This window comes from Lichenostomus cassidix, chromosome Z (assembly GCF_008360975.1).
Source record: "Lichenostomus cassidix isolate B80296 chromosome Z, HeHo_3.0, whole genome shotgun sequence".
NCBI classification, from domain to species: domain Eukaryota; kingdom Metazoa; phylum Chordata; class Aves; order Passeriformes; family Meliphagidae; genus Lichenostomus; species Lichenostomus cassidix.
This window is the reverse complement of record NC_139511.1, coordinates 39,752,690-39,776,914: the sequence shown is the minus strand read 5'-3', so window position 1 is coordinate 39,776,914 and position 24,225 is coordinate 39,752,690. Positions and strand designations below refer to the sequence as shown.

At 41.1% G+C, this 24,225-nt stretch overlaps 1 protein-coding gene and 1 long non-coding RNA gene across 5 annotated transcripts in view; one reads left to right on the top strand and one right to left on the bottom strand.

Annotated features, from left to right (window-relative positions):
• Positions 1 to 24,225, top strand: part of LOC146424743 (transducin-like enhancer protein 4) — a 99,722-nt gene that overhangs the window by 56,307 nt on the left and 19,190 nt on the right. For 3 of the 4 annotated variants that reach the window (XM_085043360.1, XM_085043361.1, XM_085043358.1), the window contains 2 exons: positions 19 to 223; positions 625 to 641. In XM_085043360.1, the coding sequence (XP_084899486.1) occupies positions 19 to 223; positions 625 to 641 (222 nt within the window). The remainder of the gene's footprint in view (positions 1 to 18; positions 224 to 624; positions 642 to 24,225) is intronic. The other variant, XM_085043359.1, reaches the window with a different exon arrangement.
• LOC146424744 (uncharacterized) lies at positions 2,865 to 8,954 on the bottom strand. The gene is made up of 3 exons (XR_014847027.1): positions 8,683 to 8,954; positions 6,494 to 6,842; positions 2,865 to 2,993 (listed from the first exon to the last, which is right to left on the bottom strand). It is a non-coding gene; the product is annotated as an uncharacterized LOC146424744 (long non-coding RNA).

The window sequence follows — 24,225 nt, the reverse complement described above, 5'->3', positions numbered from 1 at the left end:
GTGTTTTGTTTTTCACAGCAGCAACAACTCCAGGCCCAGCACTTGTCACATGGCCATGGTCTTCCCGTGCCGCTCACTCCACACCCCTCGGGCTTGCAGCCTCCAGCCATCCCACCCATTGGCAGCAGTGCTGGTCTCCTGGCACTCTCCAGTGCACTGGGGGGGCAGTCCCACCTCCCAATTAAAGACGAGAAGAAGCACCATGATAATGATCACCAAAGAGGTAGGTATTTCCAGATGAGTGTGTGGCTTCATGTCCCTTCTTATTTTAAAATTTTCTGTTTAAAAAAAAGCAAAGGGCAGGGGGATGTGGGGGAGAGGAATTTTCAGAAGAATTCCTAGCTAATTACTTCAGTGTTCATTATCTAGCAGGAATTGTGTTCAAATGCTAGAAATCCAGTTTTATAAATCTGGCTGTACAGCATTAATAATTAACTGTACAGAAAAGTTAACATCTGTGCAATTTATTATTTAACAGACATCAGGATTCTTTCTTTGGAGTATGATAAATGTATAATTTTATGTAAACTAACTAGTACTTTTCTCTTTCTCTCTTCCCCCACATGCCCATCCCCTGCCACCATCTCTCCCTCTCCTTACACATGTGGGCTGCTCTGCATGCAGACAGAGATTCCATCAAGGTAGGATTCCATTTCATAGGTGTAAAGGGTAGCTCGACAGAGCTGCATGAATGCTTCATTCTTCTGAAGTGTGGCGCAGAGTGGTGCAAAAAGTCACAAAGTGTAACTAGGTTGTGATGCTTGTGTTGATTATCAGCACCCTGCATAGAAGTGTATCACATTTAGGCAGTGCCTGGTAGTGGGGCAGCTGGGATTGCAAGTGACATGCCAACCAGTGGGTTTGCTGGAACAGCACTGAGGCAGCTCAGATAGAAAGAACGGCCTGTCCAGGATTTGTGTCCAGGCTTCTGAGACAGAAAGAATTAGCCACTAGTCTTAAGTCATCTGGAGGCTGTAAATTCTAATTCTGTTATTGCCTTATTAGAATTGCCTTATTATGCAGTTGAGGAAGGAGAGCTTTGTTGCTCACAGGGGGGAAGTGGGGTGCTGCCTGCTGTCCTGACCCAAATAGTTGGAGGCGAGTGAGCTGCCCTTCTCGCCTAATTATCATGGTACTGAAGGTTGTGCTGAGGATTCTGCCTTCTGTTTCCAAAAATTAATTTTCAGGTTCTGAATGATTCTGCAGCGTAGCTGTATGTACCATCCTGTGTAAGGTAGTGTTCATAAGTAGATGTAATAACACAACTTCCAACTTGTATAATTTTGAGCATTCAGTAATAGAAGTATGATTCAGTGCCGTGTGATGTTTTTCCATACTGGACAGACACCAGAGTGTCTCAGGAACTCAGGGGTTTTAATGCTCCAAGTGGGGAAATGTGTTTTAGCCCTGTCCTCTACCTTGATCGGTCTGCTCTCCTTGAGAAACTGTGCTTGTTTTCACAGTTCTCAGAAACACAAGATCAAGCCTTTTTAGGTACTGCTGAGTGTGAAATGAAAGATACACTTCTCTTAGAAATGGCAAGACCTATGCCAACTTTATTGTGCTCTTACAAGCAGTTTGTAAAGTTTCTAGTGGTGCTTTTTTTTTTTTTTTGGAAGATAAAATGTGTTCTTGGGGTTGGGGAAGTCATGGAAGAGATGTTCAAGCAAGAGTCTAGGGTGCATTAGACAAGATTACCAGGATCTTGCCAGGCGGATGTTACTAGTGTGCCCTTGACTGTGTTGGGAGGAGCATGGTTCTGGGCACAGGCTTTGCCCCCACCAGAGACCTGTCCAGCCAGGGCTGACACGGGGGGCCATTCCTTTGCTTCTTTGGCAGCTACAGGTGGGGACGTGTCCCAGAGCCTATCCCAGTGCATCCATTCTGCAACTGGCAACCCTGACATGTCCCAGCGAAGTGCAACTGAGCCGATAGTTGTCAGTTTTGCTGTTACCCGCATGGCTCTGCATAACAACCAGGAGCTGACAGGAACTGTCAGTTTTTACTGTGAGCAGCAAAGGCATTGAAGCTGTCTATCTGCTGACATAAGACAACAACGTGTTGGATTTCACTTCAGCCTCTTTGTCATGAGGGCTGGAAACTGCTATTACTGCTCTAAGTGATGAGGCTGGAGCACACATTAGCAACAATTTCCCTAGAACACCTGCTTTTCACTGTGATCAGATAAGTTTAGTCCATTTTCCTTTTACCTGCCCTCAGACAAAGAAATACAAGTGGGGCAGATACCTAAATGTGAGAGTACAAACCCTTCTGGTTTCTTGAGTGAGTTTGCATACCTATACAGTTGGAATAATGAAGATTTCTCTCAAGAAAGTGACTGAGGAGAATTACTAATATATGCCATTCACTGTTTTTAGACAATATATGCTAGTCATGTGTCTGTAACACTTGTGAGATGTTGAGGTGTTTATGCTGGCATGGTGTTAGGGGGAACGTTTGTACTGAAAAGGCTGATTTTGTCTGGGATTGATTCGAAAGTGCTGTTACTCACACAGCTTCCAGAAAGAGAGAAGGGCATCTACTTTGTGCAATTTACTTTGAAATGATAAGTAGATGTTTGTCTTGCATAGTGCTCAGGTTGTGAATTGGCTTGTGTGTCAGCATTACAGGGCTTACTGCCAGCTTTGCAAGGTGAAATAGTTTGCTAATTTCCTTAAATGTTTTCAGTGATGCCCAGAGTAGCAGTTAGTAGCTTGTTCAATCGATCCCTCCTCCCTTAAGTGGTTCTCGGTTAAGAGAGGCTTTTTATGATTGTCTGCTGTGTGACTTGAGACAGTTTTTGTCAGCCAGAACCAGCTGGAGTCTGTGTGCTTGTATGAAATAATTTATTCATGCAGGATAATGCTCCTTAACATTTAACAGGTAATGAACGTGACATAAATTTCCTTCTTCCTTTTAATTTTTCCCTTTCCTCTTCCAATGTGCAAACACACAGGCTCTGGTACTTTAAATAGTAAGTAATTTTTGGCCATCTGTCAAAAGGAAATTTCAATACAAATTTAAATTAATGATGCCTGAAATTTTTTATAGCTCCTCTAAAAGCCTCTAATGTGCAGAAAATTCTGAATCTGCTGGTAGTAATTAGTGTAGCATGTAATGAGGATATGGGCAATGTTATACAGCCCCAGTGTAACGTTTTGATATGGTAGCAAAATTTTGATTTATATAAGGTTGTGCCTGGGTTTAATTGTGAGAGACACTTTAAAGTGTTTTCTTGCTGATACAGATTATTAAGCAGGGCAGATTTTAAAACAGCTCATGAAGTGTAAATTTACACTTAAGTGTGCCATTCTTATAACGAAGGAACACCATGCATTTCTACAAAGAAGGGAGTTTGGCTGAAATGACCCTTTCTTGTTACTACTTCCAGCTCTTTGGATTTGCTGGGCAGTTTTCTTAGTGAATCTTGGTGTCTCTAGCTGTGCTGGTCCTGACTCTTCTCTTAGTTCAGGCCAGGGAAAAGGCAGTTTGCATCACCCTTCCAAACGCGATGTGTTAAGCCTGATAAGCTGGACTGGGCTCACATCCTCCCCAGCACCTTCCTGGAGTGAATAGTCCACTGCTGAAACTGAGCAGCCACCTTCAGGTAACGTGAGATTGTCCAGGAACTATTCCTAAATAATAGATCAGCAACGGCACAGCAGGCTCTGTGGAGAAGGGCAGCTTTGGGAGCTCTTTGATTTCTTCTTGGATTCAGCCCTCCAAATTCTTCGTGAAGTTTGAAGTGTGGGAAAACTCTAAATGCAGTAAACTGGGTCATGGGAGTGCTCTTTGTGCAGTGGCAAGGCTGTGGAGCAGACAAAGGGAAGGGAAGGGTGGCATGCACCAGGACTGTGCTCAGAGTGTAGCCCTGGTTTAAAGCCTCTGAGGGAATATAATGTATTTAGACAGAAAGACAAACAGCTCTACAGTTAACTGAACAGCTTTTCTCAGAGGACCATGTGTGTCTCCTTCTCAAAGCCATAAAACTTTTTTTAAAAAAAGATAAGAGAAGGGAGGGGAGGGGAGGGGAGGGGAGGGGAGAGGAGGGGAGGGGAGGGGAAAAAAAAAGAAAATGGAAAAAGGGATTATTATTTTAAGTGGATTCTTCGTTGCTAATTGCACTGCATAAGTTTTTTTCCACCTCCTGTGAGAGCGCTTGGTGCAAGGACGCTTGTCCTTCTTCCTTGCCTTGGTATCATCTCTGGGACAAACGTGGAAAAAGTTTCTCTGATGCCTAACAAAGTTCCTTCTCTAACACATGCCTTTTGAAGAAGCTATGGAAACATCCTGTGTACAAAAGCTCCACCTGACAGAAAGTAGTCCAGTGCTAGCACTCTTTTCCATTACTCTCAGTGCAGCAAATGGAGTGAAGGAGCTCCCAGATGCTGGCTGGGTTGTGGGCCTGCCAGAGGTAGCCAGGATGTCCCTGAGCAGATTGCTCAAGAGTCTCAGGGTCTTCTGAAACACGTGAATTCATGCACAGGACCCAATATGTGCAACTTTCTATCATTTTTAATCTAGATCTTATATGCCTGTTGTGTTCTTTATACGCCTGTTGTGCATTGCCTTTATTTTGGGGTTGGATCATTTGCTTGTGTTGTTTTTTGGTTGTGTTTGTTCGTTTGTGTTGTTTTTTGGTTGTTGTGTTTTTTTTTCTTCATCTGATTTTTAAATTATTTGGAGCAGAGACTATGCCTATAGTAAGACTTGACAAAGTGGTGAAAATTTCTTTCATTTTGATCCTGGGGGTTACTGTTTCAGCAGCAAGTGCCAATAATTTAAAATTGCAGTCTTGTGACAGGAATAAAACAGCTAGTTTGAGATTCCTTTGGGGGAAAAAAATTACTTTTAGAAAAAAAGATCTGAAATAATGTATCAAATGCAGCTTTGGGGTTTCTAGCCAACACGCTGGTGAATTGGGAGAAGTCTGTCAGGGCAAATTGAGGTGAATTTAAAAATAAAATTACTTTTGCCTTAATCTGTGTGACAGCTAACAATTACACATGTGGGTGATACAGGGAGAGTGGATGGATGCGATTCCCACATTCCATTTAAATTTGTGGTAGCAGGTGCTCCAGAGCTTCTCAAGCTGCTAGCCACTATTAAGTGTTTAGACCTCTTTTCATTTAGTTGTAAGTAAGAGTAAGCTGCTTACTCCTGAATCTGTGAGTAACCTGATGCTTGGAGGAGTTGTGTGAATGTACTCCTGGAAAGCACAAGATAATTTAAAGTAAAAATGCCCAACATATAAGACTTCTGGATATTACCAAGTGTAATGACATTATTGGCTTTGTTCTTCTGCTGATAGAGGAACACCACATAACCTGCTGTGATGTATTCTGTGGAATTTGTCCTAATTGTCAGGTTTCTTTTAAATGTGATTTCCTCTAGCGGCATGAGTGTCCTACCAAATGTCTTTGCATTCAGTAAGAATTAAACGTATATTCAGTACGTATTAAATAAGCCAAAGAAACATGGTTACCTATTACAAACTTAAAGAAACTTGCAGAATTTATTGCCTGATCATTTTGTTATTTTGCCAGTTAATCACCATTCAGCTAAAAAGGACTTCACAGGCTTTTTGAAATCCAGACATTTCACACACATATTAGGGACTCTGTTTGTACCTTTCTCTGTTCAGGAATGAAGCAATGCATGTATTTTGCCTTCTGTAATGATGAAGTGGTAGTTTTAAGCAGAACATATTTGAGCTACACTGCTCTGCAAGAGTTATGTTTTTGATCTTCATGGGTGTTTCGGCGGTAACATTACCAAATAACAATGAGTAACTTCTGTTGGCCTCTGATACAGTAATTTTTTCAGTATTAATTGATATCTGCCTCTGGGCGTGTAAGCTGTGCCGAATGTAACAGGTGCCCTAATTCCAGAAAATGTGTTGTAATTGTTTGTTTGTGGAACAGATGAATAAATATCTGTGGGGCATAGCTGGTCCTCAGGTGGTGAACGTGAGCAGATTAATGATGTGATTGGGTGAGACATGCTTGTTTGTTGCAGTCTCGTCCAGTAACTGTCTGCTGAAGCAGAACAAATATTAATTAGCAGGGTCCTGTTTGTTGTCTCAGTCTATCTTATGGAGCTGATTTTTTGGCACTGCTTCTTTTTCTTAATAATGTTTTCATGGCTAGACTTGTATGTCATTCAAGCCCTGTAGTTTTTAACAGACTTCTGGAACATGAAATTGAACCTCAGGTATATATGTCCCTACTGTGTTTTTTTCTTTTCTTTCTACGCCCCCACCCCAGCTGAGTTTTAAATTTCTTTCATTCATGCAGTGTCACGTCTTTAGTCCTTCTCATGAGGTCATCTGGGAAGTTTAATTTAGTGTGGAGTATTCATATTCATATGAAAGTAAAAGCACATACTCTGATATCAAAGAATTAGCTGCTTCTGCCAGTTTTAATGGCTTCACCTCTTTTACCCAACAGCTTTGTACCCACTTCTGTGTATTAATTGCACATTGTCCTCTTACCTTGCATCTTTTTGCACATTGCCACAGGGTGACTCTCACTCAGTGGTGTGCCCACATTTGGTCAAATTCTTGTAGTGCATCCCACTGTCAAACTTTTATTTTGGCACTTGGTGATTTAGGGTAACTCAAATATTCTCTCTCCAGATGCTCTCTTCACCCAGAAGGCAAATACATACATGGGCTGTAATTTCTAACCTGAGCAGTCATGTCTAATTATTTCCATGGCAACAGACTGTGATGTTGATAACACAGGATTATGATTTCACATCATAGAGTAGGAAGAGGAAGTTTGCTGGGATGAGGAGGTGGGTGGAAAGGTCTCCACGCAAAGGCTTTGACAATATAATAGCTGGGGGAAAAGAAGTAAAGGGAGGAAATTAATTTGTTTATTCTCTCTCTTGAAGTTCTCCTAGTTGTAAGCATGCAATTAAAATCATACTTTGGATGCTGGAATTCATGTCTTACGCCAGTTTACTCATGGTGAATGAGTTGGAATGAAGAACACATTTGCAGGTCAAGTTACATAGTTAGTTAATGTAATTGGAGAGAATAAACGTGTATCAGTCTTTGTCAAAGTGGGACAGGAACTAGGTTTCTGCCTTACAGATTTCCGTAGGTGCTGTGGGTTTTTTTGTTTTGTTTTTTTTTTGTTGGTTTTTTTTTGTTTGTTTGTTTGGGATTTTTTGGTGGGTTTTTGTGGTTTTTTGTGGTTTGTTTATGGGGTTTTTTTGAGCACTTAATATTTTGGTTTTGTCTTTAAAACCCTTAGGTCCAAAGTAATTTGAAGCATCCCTTCTTTTTATATGAATCAGTGGATTCCTTGGGCATGCAGATTATTTGCTTAACGGAGGAAAGGAGTACACCTTCTGAATTCAGCGACATGTATGACATAGATTGAAAGTTTCTCTCATGGGTGAAGTCACTGAATGCTAGTAGTGTATTAATATTTGTATTTGTCTTCTTGTCTCTTTTCTGGTACTGGGAAAGAAGCACACTCCTAGTCCAAGTTGATTAGGTTGATTTTGTGAGAAGCTGAGGGAAATGAGTAGTCTGACTGATTTGCAAGTTATTATGCAAGATTGTTAAGTGCAACATGAGCTGCAAAGTTTTAGCTGTGCTTTGACGGAAGAAGCAATTAGACTGGCCAGCAGGAATCGGCCATTGAGGGAAGTTTGCAGGAAAGTTGCACTGTTTCCTGCCTCTCTTTGGTATAGCTCTAATTGAGTTGAATAATTAATTAAATATCTAAAGCTTGATTAACCTATTCTGCATAGCAATTTGGAAAGTTCTGTCTTTTCTTAAGCGACATTTGGCCTTTTGAAGAACAAAAAATTGGAAATGCTAATGTTTTTCATCCAACTAAGGGAAGAAAATAAAAATGTCTCCATAGCAACAAAGCTTCTTTCTAGATGGTTTCCTAAAATATGCCTGAACCAGAAGCAGATGTCTGATTTGAGAATCTCGCCTTCTTCAATGTAAACAAATAACTTATAGGCAGGTGTTGGAAATAATATGGAAATCCTATTTAAGAGCCCTGGGTTCCTGTCAGTCAGGAAGCCCCAGCCACAAAAGGGTTGGTTGTCTGAATAAAGGAGGCAGAGTAAATTCTCGTTAGGCTTTAGCTTTTCCCAGGAAATTATTGTCCCTGCGTGCTCTTTCTCCTGCAAGCCTGAATGCAAGCCATTTCTTCTACTGATCCCCTCTGCCACCCTTGCTTTCTCCCTCTCTTCTCCCGCTGGATTAGCGCTTGATGTCGTGGCGGCTGCTGCTGCTTGGGGTGTTGTGTCATTTGTGATTTTAACCCCTGTTCCCTCCTGGCCCCCATCTGCAGCCCTGCCTTGGCTGGTGAGAGCACAGTTGGAGGAGATGTCTGACACCAGCCTGGAATGAGGAGAGGAGGGGAAGTTGTTTATGTGAATTTATGAATTTTGGTAAAGGTTTTGGCATGGGTGGTTTGCTGGTGTCCCATATAAAAGTGTGAGTTTTTGCCTAATGTATCTAGAAAGTTGGTGGGACTCTCTTTTTTCTTTTTTATCTTCCTTTGAAGTTACCAAGAAAATGTGTGTGCCATCACTTGTCTGTTAGTCTAGTGTGACAATTTTGTTGTATTTGGACTTTCTGGTGTCAGTTTTGTCCCCTGACATGGCTGTGCTGAGGTCTGCACTACAAGAGCTTACCTGCCAGCTTACCTTGCAGCCTGTGGGTGAAAACTTTACCGCAGGGCAGGTGGAGCAGGTGCTGAGGATGTGCCTTCCACAGTCTCTAGGCTGGAAGCAGAGATGATGTGTGTCTCCCCGCTTCCTGTCTCTACTTTCCTTGGCATGCCAGACGTAGTGATTCTCTTAATAACACTCAGAGGGTTAAATGTGGATAAACACAAAACAAGGCTTCTGAAAAGCCTGAAGATTATCACGCAGCATTTCTCGGACTATAGCCCCCGAGACGCACTTCATAAAGCCAATAAAGCGCGCGCTGGTGGTCTCCCGTTGCCCTGGCAACGGACCACAGGGCACCCTGTGTGTGAAATGCATGAACATCTGCGAATTAATCTTTTTTAGTTTGTTCTTTCCTTGGCACCAGTGGGGCTGCGCTGGCTGGTAGCAATAGGGCCAGAGCTGGAGGATACCCCAGGGATGCCCCAAGCTCCTGGCACAGAGGGTGAAGCCAGGCTCTTTCCCAGCAGCACTTCCCACAATGAAGGGATTGAAGGGATTCAGCTTGATGTCACTTTTGCAGGGATACAGTTGGGTTGCGTTTGGATGCATGGGGAGAAGAAATTAAAAAATATGCTCATAAGTTGAGGTTTCATTTGGCTTGTAGGTCTTTCATGAAAAAATAATCTAAGAGGAAAATTGAAATAAGCACTAGTGTCCACACAGCATTTTTAGTTCACCGCTCACATGCTTTACCCTCACCAAACTGTAGTAGAAACAGAAATTGAGAGGTAGGAGGTCTCAAATCATAAATCATAAAATGGAGATGTGTAGCAAAAATGATCAGTGTGACAGCTGACGCGGCAAGAGGCCAAGCCACAACTGTGCTTAAAAGATGGGGATGGTATTTTCCACTGCCTCATGGAGGAATTACCAATGGCACTAGCACGGGTGTCGTTGACATCCTGTCAGTGCCCTGGAAGGTGCCAGGTGTTCTCTCCCCTTGCCTTCTGCCACCCTCATTCCTGCTGCGGTGCACCAGGGTGCAGGTTTCGTGTCTGGCACCAGAAGCTGTGTTGCTGCTGGCTCAGGGCTTTGACCTCTGGCTGCCAGCTCAGGGCTTGCCCCAACTCTCCACCAAGTCTCAGGGAGGACTGTAGGGGGAACACTGTGTATGTTGAATCATCAGCAATTGCTGGATGCAATCAGTGTTTTAATGAAGTATTGGGAGTGAAATGCCACTTTAATCTGCTAATTGCATTAAAAGGACAGCAGATTGCTCTGTATCACTTCTTTTTGATCTGCAAAGCTATCAAAGAGTACGAAGGAGCTTTTAAGTGAGGTATAGCAGCCAGTCCAATGCTACTTGTTTGCATACGAATATTAGCAGGCACAGCTGCACCTCTGTTTTTCTGCCACTCAAGAGGCAGTGAATGCAGCTGTGGGAGTGTTCTTAATGCATACTTATGAGTAAGTGGGGTGGAGGGGTAGGAGAAGGAAAAGATTCAACATGGTTTGTTCCTTTTTTCATTAACTGGTGAGCTGTCTATCACAGATTCTCCATACAGAGAAGCTGGCATATTTCAAGCCACTATGTTTTTTGAAAGAGGGCATACAGTATTTTCTTTGCTATATTAATCTTGACAGATCAAAATAAATAATAACACTGATTTTGCTGGCAGAGTCCTGCTTTGTCAGACTGGTGTGTTCTGCAGAGGTGCAGTGCAGGAATATGGAAAAAATGCCAGGAGAGGTGTCTCCCAATTACAGCAACCCCCAGAAGGGTTGTCTGCAGTGGTGTATGGTTTGTGTTTGGCACAGACCACACACAACATTAAATACTTCAGCTATGGCAATGTATTTCTGAGTTCTTTGCTCTTTTTATTATATTAATAAAGCGAACAGACTATATAGAATTCACTAGTTACATTGAGTTGAAAAGCCAGTACTGACCTAAATAACATAAAGCTTTGCCTTGTGATCTTACAGCACCAGGCATTAGGAAATCATTGTATCTGGCTTGCAGTAGTTACATCTGTGTGTTTATATTTCTCACTTCTCCCTGATATGTTTGTTGAAGTCATGTCTGTTGATGCTATACTTCTGTCCTACCTCTCCATGTCTTCTAAAAATATCAAGCTGCAATTTATTTTATCCCTTGAAGAAATTAATGTTTTTCTTTTCTTCCCCTGCTTTGAGAAAAGTTTTGTGCCATGACCTGCAAATACTATTTTGTAATGAGCCTTGCTATCCCATAGTGCAATTTATCAGAAGAATTCAATGTCTTAATAATTTGAAAATAATCCCTTTAACATCAATTATATTAACCCTTGTGGGGTAAGAGGAACCTTTTTCTGCCATTCCCTTGGGGTCCAGTATCTTTTTGAGTGGCCTGTCAGTTTGTATAATTAGGGTAGCAAAGGCACTCCATCTTAAACATAAAGGCACCTGTCCAGGATCAGCTTGGTGCCTTTAGAAAAAGCACTGTGTGCTCACCATCTAGATAGCCTAAAAGCTCTGTGTCACACTGCAGGTGTTTGAAAGCAGTAAAGTTATTTGCCAGACCTGTAGGACTCTGGTGTGCTTTATGAAGGTGTTCTGGTACAGCATTTCCTTCAGCTGTGGCAAAGGCTGGGTTTGCTATTTTTGAATGCTTCTTCCTGCTCTGCTGGGTGAGGAAGAGGAGACACCATCAAAAATTGTAATGTTATCTCTCTCCCCTATTTTTTCTAGAGTATCTAGCATCAGACTGTTTCTAGTGTATCTAGCATCAGAGTTTTTTTGTAGTTGATCTGCACAAGTTGCAACTCTTTTAATACCAAGTGTTTTCTGTGCTACAGTACCTCTCTGTTGTGTCTTTGCTTTCCGTGGACCTTATACAATTTTGCAAATCCTGCTAATGACTGTAACAGTCCTGATAATAATAGTAAATAAACTTAGTGCTGCAAATAGCAATAACCTGATTTGTAATATTAAAGGCAATAGAAGTTCCTCACCACGTGGAGTAGGGCTGTAATGGGTGCTAACAGCTGTGGAGATCAGTGTGATGGAGCTGCTGCTATTTAGTAGACAAGTATTTCATGATTGTTTTGGACAGAAAGAGGAGGAGAACTTTATTTGATAGAAGAAGTCTCTCATGTTGACAACACACAGCACCAGAGATTGCTACACTGCAATCACTGTAAAGCCCTGTGTTTTGCAAACAAAATATGTTGCAGATTCTGATTATAAAAACAAAAATATGTTATTTAATTTGACATACAGACAGAATTTCTCTTACTCTTTTTCTAAGTCTTAAAACTGCCAGGAATCCTCTCTGGAATAGTAGTTACTCAGAGTGTGCAACTGTTACTGTAGATGCCAAAAATAAAATATTCATAAGTGTATTTGATATTGTATTCTGGCTCAAGATGCATATCCGTCCAACACTGCACTGTGATGTATATGTAAACTGGTCTTAGGAAAACATTTGTTCCTATCCAGGGTTGTCCTTGCCAATAATGAGATTAAATCAAAACAAGTACCATTTGTTACCTAATTTGCCTATTTTCTTAAAGTTTGCTAAAAGTTTAAAAATAATATGTTAATGCAATGCTGTGATTGTAACAAAAGCCAACAAAATCTAAGAAACAGGCATCTGGAAGTGGCTGTTTCCCATACTAAAGAGGCAATTAAAGTAAAACATGTAATGCTCAGCACTGTGTTCTCTGCAGTAAGACTACTGTGCCCTGCTCTTTGCGAGTGTAAGTATGAACCCCTGTGAAACCTGGAGGAAGGTGTGTGAGCATTTGCTGCGTGTCAAGTGAGCATGAGGGGCTGTGGAGAAAGAGAGATCTGTGAGAATAAATGCATGCTTCCTCGCTGCATCCACCTGACTAACTATTGTGCTTGTTTTTACCTACAATTTATATATTCTCTGGAGAGAGCTCTTTTACAATTGACATGAAAAAAAAGGAAGAAAAACTGTAGTCAACAGCCTTGATTATGCTGTATAGAGATCAAGCAGCTAGTAAACTTAAGCATGCCTAACACTTGTATGTTAAAAGCTGTGTGCCCTTTATACCAGAAACAAGGTGTAAGATGGCGTTAATCCTCTAATCATTAATGTTTTCAAGATCACAGGTCACCATTGGCCTCTCTTACGTCACAATGTGCCTAATGTTCCCTTTTCTCCTGTAGGACATCTGGTGGTTCCTTGGAAATATTTGAAGGGCCATCGTTTAGTAGTTTGAAGGGAAAGCCTTGAATAATTCACACAACAAATGATTAGGCAAGCACTTGTCTATCTAACTGAATTATTCTGCATGTTTGCTGAAGCAGTTAAGCAGCAGAACAGCATTTTCTTCTCTGGAGGCTTTACAGTGGTAGTATTGACCCACCTAGTTATTGGGTTTCAGCCTTTTGTTGACACTGTTGTAAATGAAAGCAGTCTGGACAGGCACTGAGCAGCTGGGCTGGATAATTGTGAAGGATTCATGCTTGTTGCTGTTACCCTCAGTGTTTGTAGTGGGTTGTTTGCTTTGACTTTTGTTGAACTGTTGACAAAAGCATTAGATACAAATGGGAACAAATAAAGTGGTGAGATGCCAGGAGGGCTTGGCAGAAATGGTGGTTTTCATTCCGACTTAAATGGGGAATGTCAGCACTTGTCTGGATGGGAAAAGGAAGGTGTATTCAGCATTTGTGTGTTTCTCCCTCTGCTTTCCCTTTCTTTCCTTAATGGTAAATATGTTTTGGCAAACAGGTGAATAAAAACAGAGCAGAGGCAATTTCACCATTGCCTTAACTCTTTGGCACTGCGTTTTTGAAGCTCTCTCTGACTGTGGATGTCTTGCTGGGCAAATCCAGTTCCTGAAATGAAAGGATTAAGTATATAAAGGGAAGGGAGAGGAAAAAAAGAGAGAGAAAAGAAGGGGGGTGTATAAGGGGTAGAGTTGAGAAAAGAGAGGCTTAAATAGAACAGTATACACTAAGTAGTATAGCCAGCAAAATTGAAGTCATTTACTGGAACGCTTTTAATTTGGTTTAAACAAAATACTCTTTTGTATATTCAAATGGAGAGTAGCTCAGCTGTTGTGGAGCCAGAAAATTAATGGTATTTTTAGTGAAATAGCAAACGCATGTCAACAACATAGCTGTGGATGATAATGTTGGCATTTTATTCATGAGGAATTATCAATGCAGGTTACTGGACAACCTAGTGTGACTGGAATGATTGAGCACAGGGGGGAACCGGCTGTCCTTCTGTAAGATGATTTCATTTTACATTTAGTCCTTCAGGAAGAGGAGGCGGCAGAAAAAAAGCATTTAAAATACATGTCAGAGATGCCTATCCTTGGGGTTTGTGAGTCCCAGAGACTAACTTTTTTACCTCTGTCTGACTCACAGTTTTCCAGCTGTCCTTCTTGGCTAGTTTGTCTTGAGGGATGTCAGAAAATAAAGGCAGAAGGATAACATCATGTTAGGGTATCTTTGCTGAAAAAGCAGTTTGGCCCTGGAGGAACTGCAAGTTTATTCTAGCCGTCTCCAGCACGTGGGTTTTGAGCCTGAGCATTGTTTGCTTGGTGCCTTTAATGCATCTAATGTATTGTGAAATATGGTTATGTTGGCTGGTTGTGGAGGAAGTTAGCACATGATCTGGAAGGTCTTACCACTTGGCAGGAGAGATGCTTTATATTTGTTATTCTGACTGTAGTTTCCTTGTAGCAATCAACTTCAGGGTGCTGTGCAGGTCAACTGGAAAGTGGCAAATAAAGTTCACAGGGTTGAAAACACCACTGCAATGAAAGAAGACGACACTGTTTAGTACTGCTGTCTGAAGGCATACAAAGGTATTCCTTGCCTCTGCTGTAACATGTGCACCTGCTGGTATCTGAGGGTTTTGGGGTACCAAAGCTGTGATACGCAGGTATTTTTTGTCGCCTGCCTTCATGGATCTTCAAGTTGTGCTGAAATCAAACACCGTAGTAGCCAGGTAATTGTGGTATTTATGGACTCATTTTGAGTAATCATCCGTGAGTGGTTTTATTATTCCCCTTTGTTACGGTTGCCATATTGTTCCTACTCTCTCCACGATAAGAAAAGAAGGGAGGCACAAAAAGAGATAAGGCAGAAATTGCCTTTTACTGCTGTCTCTACTAAAGTTTCTTGTAACATGCAGCATGTTTGTTGTGTCAAACTACAGCCTTGTCGACATCAGCAAAAAGTGTTTTGCCCAGATGTTAAATATTGTGGGATAAGGACTGAATTTGTTATTAATCCTAGAAACATCAACACAAAGGGTAGATATACCAAGCTATTTCTAGCAAATGTACTGGGAATGGTGTCACTGCCCCTATCTATGCATGATGACTCCCCAGTTCTTTTCTCTTTGGGAAATACCCTGAACAGTTGTAAAGGGGGCTAACGGAATTACGATAGCAAATTTCAACCTTGAATGGAGGAAAAATGAGGACTCTGAAAAGCAGGGATTTAAAGCCCAATCAAAACAAATATATTCTGTAATACTGTTTAAACAGCATCTGGAAAACCCAGGTTTGGATCACCTGAAGTGAGAATTGAGAGAAACTAACTAGTGAATGTTCTGTGGCATTGCCTTACTTTTTAATCAAGCTTGTATAGTTTTGTGGTTCTATGTGAAATGCACTTTTCCCTGTACTTCGGTACACAGAGTTAACTCATTAGGCTAATCTGCTTTGCTTGCAGACCTGTAAGATGGGCCCCAAGTTGTGCTTTACCTGGAGTATCAGAGAGCCGAGGCCTGGAAGCAGGAAATAGCTTCTGGAATGAATTTGCACAGAAGTAACAGTGGTTTTGAGTGAAGCAAGGAGAGAGAGGAGTGGTGTACTACATAAGCTGAGATTGAATTGGACTCACTCAAGTCACAAAGTGATTATGCAATCACTTGTGGAGCAACATTTTTTTGAACTGTCTGGTGTCAGATAGTACACAACTGGAGTTCCAAGCTGGCGGGTTGGGAATAAGAGTGGATATGGGAAAGAACATTCAGTAACAGGAAACAGTAAAATAATGAGACAGAAGTAAAAGTACAGCAGATAGATGAAGCCATAAATCAGCAGTGCACATCCTTCAGCCACACAAGGTCTTTACTTACAACTTGACATGAACCAGTGGGCTGCACCTATTTTGCATATAATTTATATTGGATTTTAATCAGATAAGCACAGACCGTGTTTGTTTTTCATATTTATGTAGTGCTTTAAGGGCAAACACTGCATAGTCCTAAGCAGTAAAATACAGTATACCTGGTGCGTTATAGTAAAAGGAGTGATGGTGGGAAGACTGGCTCTGCATTTCTGAAATCAGGGAGGTTTATCTGACATCTGGCTGTCTTTAAGGAGGTAGTACACATTCTGAAATATAAGTTTGAGTTTATTAGGGAGCTGCAAGCTTGGCTTTGTACGTATCTCAAATACCTAAGGTTAATTTGAGAGAAAACAATTTCAAAGACAAACTTGCAGATAGCACATTTCCTGATTAGTTCTGTTACCCGTGGGTAATTCAAAAAACAGTAGTGTTAACCACCAGTAGCGTTTTCTTCCTGGAACTTTGTTCGGAGTATTTAGTTGTGTTTCAGATGTAGTGGCTTTAGGTTCTTATGAGTTTGGCTGTTGACAGTTTTGCATGCAATGCAGAAATGTTTCCTCTTTCACATTTCTCATGACTGTGTGATACACATTTATGCAAACTATGAATGGGCTAAAGTTATATGTTTGTATAGTTTCTGGAGTTCAGTACAGGTACTCTGTTAAAATAGTTGGATTGCTCTAATCTTCTAGTTATATTTTTACTGATACAAGAAATATTGATTATTCGTCCCTCATTTTTCTGTTTCAGTCTAGCTTATGTAATAGTTCCATTTTGGTGATACCGGAGTACCTCCAAATCTTCAGTCCATGAATCCTCACAACAACCCTGTAAGGGAAAGAAATGCTCTCTAGACTTCTGAAATTATCCTGCTTTTATCAATAATGAACTGAGGCATGAAGAGGCTTAATTGACTTCATGTGATCAGACAAAAGAGCAGACTACTGAACCTGCATTTCCGAAATATAAACACAGTTTTCCACCCTCCCCAGTTTTAGCTGATTTTTGCTCAAGCATCAGTGTTACTTTGTGATCCATTTTTACCTGATTCTTCTTTTTGAAACCTCACAGTGGATTTGAGTCCCATTCTTGGCAAGTACATGCATGCTTCTAGTTTGACCACTCAATCCTTTTCAGCTACTTCCAGTTGCCTGTCAAATCTCTAAATGTTTTTTCAAAAGACAAGCTTTGGTTGAATTTTCATCCTTTCTTCAGGTTCAATTACAGTCCTCTTGTGTTTCTATGGCTCCTTCCACACTAGGTTGTAGGACACAGGACTGGAAGGGGTACTAAGCATGTTCACAGATGATACAAAATAGGGAGGAGCTGTTGACTCCCTCGAGGGCAGGGAGGCCCTGCAGAGAGACCTTGATAAACCAGAGGTCTGGGCAAACATCAACCATATGAAGTTCAACAGGGGAAAGTGCTGGATTCTGCACCTGGGATAGGCAACCCTGGATGTATGGACAGACTAGAGAATGAGATGCTGGAAAGCAGTGCCATGGAAAGGGACCTGGGGGTCCTGGTCAGTGACAAGTTGAACAAGAGTCAGCAGTGCCCTGGCAGCCAGGAGAGGCAAGTGTGTCCTGGGGGACATCAGACACAGCATGGCCAGCTGGGCAAGGGAGGGGATTGTCCTGCTCTGCTCTGCACTGAGGCAGCCTCAGCTCCAGTGCTGGGGACAGCTTTGGGTGCCACAATATAAGAAAGACAATAAACTGTTAGAGAGTGTCCAAAAGAGGGACAAGAGGATGGTGAAGGGCTTTGAGGAGAATCTCTATGAGGAGCACCTGAGGTCACTTGGTCTATTCAGCCTAGAGGAGAATGAGGACAGACCTCATTGCATTTACAACTTCTTTGTCAGGGGAAGAGGTGGGGCAGACACTGATCTCTTCTGTGTGGTGACCAGTGACAGGACATGAGGAAATGGCCTGAAGTTGTTTCAGGGGAGGTTTAGGTTGGCTATTAGAAAGAGATTCTTCACCCCAAGAGTGTTTGGGCACTGGAACAGGCTCCCTAGGGCAGTGGTCACAGCACCAGCCTGACAGAGTTCAAGAACAGTTTTGACAATGTTCTGAGGCACATGGTGTGACTCTTGGGATGTCCTGTGCAGGGCTGGGAGTTGGACTTGATGATCCTTGTGGCCCAGGGCCACACAGGCAAGACGCTGCCAATTTCTGTAAATGGAGCAAGATTGTTTAGCCGCAGATCAGGATTTTGGGCATGGTGCTCCACTGGTAGTTAGCACAGCGCCCAGCAAAGGCTTCCACACCGCTGGAAGACTCTTTCAGGCTTCCTCCAAGACTGATGCAGGGGGAGCAGTCCTAGAGGTGAGTATGGGAATGTGATTTTTCTCAGAAGTAGAAGTGCCCTATGGGAAGAGCATATAGGCAGGGAAGAAAGATTTCCCTCTGTGGGTTGGAGCTTTGGATACAATTGTGCCTGCTGTGAAGAGCTTGTTATACTTTCTTACTGTAAGGGCTCCATCTGGTGCTCTAGGTGTCTTTAATTGAAAAATTTGTATTTACTGTCAAAACAGAGGTCTATGCAGAGCGAGCATTCTGATGGTCTTACTAGTAACAACAGATAACAAAAGCTTTTGCTACACTCCTAGCCTATAATATAAGGGGCAAGGAAGGGCAGTGAAATGAAGGGGCACAGACTGGATAAGTTCAGAATCTGTCCCCATCTTAGCAGGAAGCAGTAGTGAAGACTCACTTTGAAATTCAAGATTTTCTGTCTTTAAATGGGACTTAGCTCATTACTGAGGGTAAGCAAGGTAGCATTGCAAAGAAGCTCAAGCAGCCCAGATGTTGGTTGGTAAACAGTGGTGTGACTTACAGCTCAGCCTCCTAAGTTCTGGCTAAGACATGCTGGCAGTGCTTTGTGTACTCAATGTAAAGCCCCACTCACTCTTCAAATTTGAAGATGGTGTGTGCAGAGATCATCATTGTAGTCAAGCCTTGCATTAGGAAACACTTTGCTAGCTATTCTGACTAGTGTCTTGAAAAGGAATGGTCTTGGCAAGCTATTAAGGAGAAGAAATGCACTGACAAACTGTTGCAATTTGAGATTTAATAGCTTCTCATCTGAGAAGCCCATTTTGAAAGTCATCCTGTGCATCTTATCCCAGCTCTCTTTTAGCCTCCTCACCTGGATTAGCCTTTACAGCTAAAATAATTCCTGACTCTGCGTAAGATCAACCTGCCTATTTAGGTGTCCTTTAAAATGTGGGTGTTTGTTAGGTTTTGCTGTACTCCAAAGCAAGGAAAAAAATGCTTGTCTTCACTGTTTGACCCAGTCAGTGGGTGCCTAGAGGAAATTATCTGTATTGAAGGAGCCTGTGGAGGCTTTTTCTTAACCCTCTAATTCCAGCTTTTATATTACTTCTTGGGCCTTTGATCTCCACACTCTTAATTGGCTCACAGGGAGATTATTTACAGTCAACAGAAAAAGTACCTTGAACTTGTCATTTTAATAAACTTGTTACTTTTCAGCTTCTCTAGAGGCATCCCACATGGAAATAAACATCTTTCATTTTTTTTTATAAATAAATTTTTAAATGGTTTCCTGCAACCTTGATGAAATATCAGCTTCTTTGCAGATCTAAATCCACACCATAGGTATTGCTTGGAAACATGCTTGTTGTTCTTAATGCTAGGTTAGGGAGCATAAGACTTTTTTAGTCTTCTGTTTCTGTCAGCTCCTTTCTAAACTATTTAAAAAAAGAGCCTGAGCATGTATGTTATTTAAAAAAACCTTTCACATGATGTTTTTAAAACAGATCAATTTCAGCATTAGAGTGTTAGTAATTCAGCAAAGGAAAATTCAACTCAGGATTGTGTAGCTGTAATGATAATGTATTATATCCGTCTTCCTTGAAAATGATTGTAACAGTAGAGTTGAACCTAGCGAATTACATAATTTAGGAGCATTTGCCAGAATGCAGTTTTAGTGATATTACTGTAGTCTTCCCTTAAAAGCAAATTGAAAGATGAATCATATTATGAAATACTTAAATGAGAGACAAGAGTCTTCAGAAATTACCCAAAATAACTAATATGAATAGAATAGAAGGTCATGTGTGTGCATGCCAAGTTAATCACACTTAACTACTTGGCAGTGTGCAGGGGGAGTACAATACAGAGATTTTTGCTTTTTCTTTTCTCTAACCCGAGTTAAAAATGTATTGGTTACTCATTGCTAACATCAAAACATTTCCAGCTAGCCTGAAGCCAGTATTTGATTGTGCTTTTAACATTTAAAACATTAACAGCATGACCTGTCTAATATAAATAATGGAATGCCCAGAGAAGTAAAAGCTACTGCTGCTTCCTTTGGCAAAGCTCTGCAATGTTCAGGAGTTGTAATGCATCTAAAAATCTGGCAGAAAGGACCATGTGTTCTATTTTTTCAAAGTAGGTGTTGTACTTACGATGTACTATTATATACTGATGTAACTGCTTTAAGGCTGACTGCAGAATCTGTTTTCCCACCACTCCCCTATCCATTCCACTTAGCAGAGTCCTTGATTTGAAGAATGAAACTGGGGACCATTATTTTTGCAGCAGGCTGAGGTCCAGATTCAGAGTAGCGCACAGTAGGCATCTAAAGTTCAGCACATAGGTCCTTTCCTCTGATTTCTTTTTCTGCTTTGTGACTTCCGCAAGATCAAAGTGTGTGCCTCAAATCTGGCATCTGCTCAAGTGCTTTCCTGAGTAGGAAATGGGATAATTTCCTGAACAAGGGTCTTGGGAACACAAGTAAGTGAGGTTAGATGAAGTGAGGCAGATATAATGGGCTAGGATAGTATTTGGGCAGAGAGGAGAACAGTAGCGCTCAAAGAATTTTTTATGGAAGATATTTTAATAGATGGTTGAGGGAATATTTTGTTTCAGAACCAGCATGACCTGGAATCTGCAAATATTTAATAACACCCAACCATGTTTTATTCACCTGCCCAATTAAGAGATTGGTTGGATAATGGATTCTGTTTTCACTGGACACTAATCGGTGGCTGTGTCTTCCTAAATCATGTAGGGTACTAAACCAGCATAAAATAAATTGAGTCTTCAGAAGCCACACAGAGTATAATGGAGAAGTGAGGACCGAATGGCTAGTCTCTTGCTTAATACCTGAGAAAAACATGTGAATGTGTTTCTGCTGACAGATGCAGTCAGAATGGGGAGTGTTTCTATTGAATTTTAGGGGGCTTTTTGTAATCATGGTAGCATTTTGAAGGCTGGGGTTTTTTTCCCCATCATTTTTCTACTGATTGAGTCAGGAACAAATAGGATTAAAAATAGGGAGAAGGGAGATAACTAGTCAGAACGTGTAGAAAGAGATCATCAGCTCTATCCGTGAATTATTCAGTTAAAACAATAATTTGCTTTGTCTTCTTATCATCTCCTAGGTCATCTCTGCAGCGAAACAACTATAAAATCCTTTAGAGACAAACAAGCAGAAGGGAAGAAAATGAAAGTGTTTTTCCCTGGAGAGTTGATACATATGGATATATTGGAAGGGAGCAGAAATGTGAAAACTCAAAACTGATGCCTGTGCCATGAATATAGTCTTTGTTAGCTATAACCAAAACTGAAAATGTGGGATACTGGGGCACAGTATCTGGTTGAAGGCATCTAAATTGAGTGTCTTGTGGTACTGTCTTCAGACGTGATTTCTGTGGTTTTAAAGCAACCGAAAAAAGGCTCATTAGCACTAGGTTAGATCCTTCTGGTCAAAATGGAGAATAGATAGGGAACATAAATCCCAGGAGAAAGTTGTTAGGACTTGTCACATGAAAACTGAATCCACTTAAATATCCCTGGAGAAGGCAACGCTTAAAACCTGATCATTGCTGCTCGAACATGGAAAATCCAGGGCATGTAGATGTGTGTATTTTTTACCTCCTAACTTCTGCTGCCAGTACTGAAGAGATTTTCATAACCCTTGTGGCTTGAGACGCTGCAGGAAAGTGTTTGCATTCAGCTTGGCTCTGTGCCTTACAGTCCATTTTAATCACTATGCAAAGTGAAAGTATAACAGTCCTGCTATGGTGCTTGGTCTGAAAAGAGGACTCTAAGTAAAACCCAGTTATTCTTCAGAGGGATTTCCTGATTCTTGCAGGAACAGTGTGTAAAGCATACTGACACACGCCTTTAATGGCTGCCGTAAAAAAATTCCCTCTGTAGTGTTTTTTTAGAATTCTGAAAACTAACCAAAAATCCTTGTGTATTCTGTTTAAATGCAGTTGCTGTGAAAACATAATTAGTGTTAATATTCTAGATATATGTTGGATGTTAGGAATTTTTTTATTCACATCCATCATTGGCTTTTGAAGAACGCTCATGGAGTGCTGCTGCTTTTCCTTGCCTCATGGCATATCAGTGAGTCAAAACCTGCAGTGTGGACTGGTGGCTATTCTGCTCTCTCTTTTTCATGGTGGTGAGCCCACAATTAAATTGTTGTATTGAATGCTCCAGCTAGTTGAGCTTTTTCTCTTACTCTGTGATTGCATGCTTTCCCTTGCTCTTTCTCCCTAGTTAACTGCCAATACTCTCTATTCTCTGTTTGTGTTTCTGTTTTGTTAGAACTGCTCAAACGGTTTGAGGTCTCAGCTGAAGGAAATAGCATGAAGGATCAGTAACTGGAGCGCCAAATAAATATTTGAGGAGAGGAGGACTATAGTTTCACATTTCTTTGGCACTGCTCTGTTCCTCAAGTTTCCAAAGATATTTACCCAGAATTCTTCTGAATTTCTGTAACTTGATGACCTTTGACCCTTGTTTCTAAGTGAGGCTGATTTTGGCTAAAGTAACGTTTAGGGGCTTGCAGTCTGTGATGATCATCATGCGGGTTTGTCTTGGATTTTCACAGTTATTTCCTAAAATGCCAGCAGGACATTTTTCTCTTGTTGCATTTCCAGGCTTGTGATGTTGGAACACTTATCCCTTCTGGGGTCATTAGTGTTTGTATTCCTTTTCAGCCTGCATATGCCTTAGGGCTTACCTATTGTATTGTCTATATCAGTTGCAGTTAGTGCCTTAACACCTCCTTGCAAATCTTTTCACTCCATCAAAATTACCTTCTCTGCTGTATTCTGAAGCATGTAGTCGTATTTTGGGGTGTGGTTGAGGGAGGAGATAAACTCACAGGGTGGTGAATGGAGAGAATGGATCAGGTGAATTGCACTGTAGATTGAGTGGTGGAGGATGTTTGACAGTGCCCAGGTTGTGTTACCATTAATTAAATTCAATAGTAACAAGTAGCAAAATGTGGATGAGAACAGGCTTCCTGGTAAACGTAATATGTGAGCTTTAGAGGTTCGGTAAACCTATTAGAAATGTTTAACTTTTTCCTGTCCATCTGCTTCTTTTTCTTTTGTTCCCTGCTGAAACCAGGTCCTTTGTTCAAACTGTCTTGCTTACCAAGGGGTGCTTGTTGCTATTGGCACATTTGATTTCACTATCTTCATGTGCCTGTGCTAGGAAATACTTTAACCAAAACCTGGCTTTCCTTTTATCCCTTTCAGCTGTGGTCTTCTACTGCTTCATGCTCATCCTAATGCTGCATTAGTTCTTCTCCCCATCCTTGAAACCCTCACAGTGTCAGTAGTAATTAGGCCTTACGTGTGTTACATCCTTCAGCCAGTGATTAGTGGAGAAGCTGTATTTTAATGGATTTATTGCAAAAATCCATCTCTGAAAGGCTAGCCAGCAGCCCTCACCATTCTTTAAACATCTGCTTTTCTTGTTGCCAACATGCACCTGTACACCAGGAGGGGACAGAGAAGCATCATCACATCCTGATAGGATTATAGATCAAAATTGCTAGTATCTTCAACAGTTTCTATGTGGCCCTCTCAGCTATTCCAGCAAATTGATAAGTATATGTTGAAATACAACTGGAATTAATGTGTACAACCATAGTAGTTTGTTGTTAGTTTTATCACCCATTTCATAGCATCTAGACTTTGATGCTTTTAATTAGCTCAGATTAAATACTCCAGTGGAACCACCAATGGCGGGCAGATCACGAGTGTAAACAGTTGCATGGCCATTTTTTAAGTTATACACACAATATACATAATATACACACGTATCTATATTGCTCCTGACGTAACACTTTTGAGAACACTTGGGTTTTGAAAACTGCTGAGCCTACATATTCTCTTTGTTCTGGATTTTTTTATGGCCTTCTTGTTGCTCTTGCAGGGAGCACTGCACATCCAGACTTTGATGTTTTTTATGGCACTCTTATCCTCTAATTAACTTCATTAATTTTGCAATTAGTGAAGCTAATTAGTGGTTAAAAATGCTATATAAAACTTCAAAGTTTGCATTTTAATCATAGTTTGTATTAAAAATAATTATCACACGCTTGATTACTAAACTTGCTGCAGTTAGCTGAGACCCTGTCATGTGATATTAAAACCAGCTTGGTTCTGTATCTTTCCTAGCTAGTTAGTAGCAT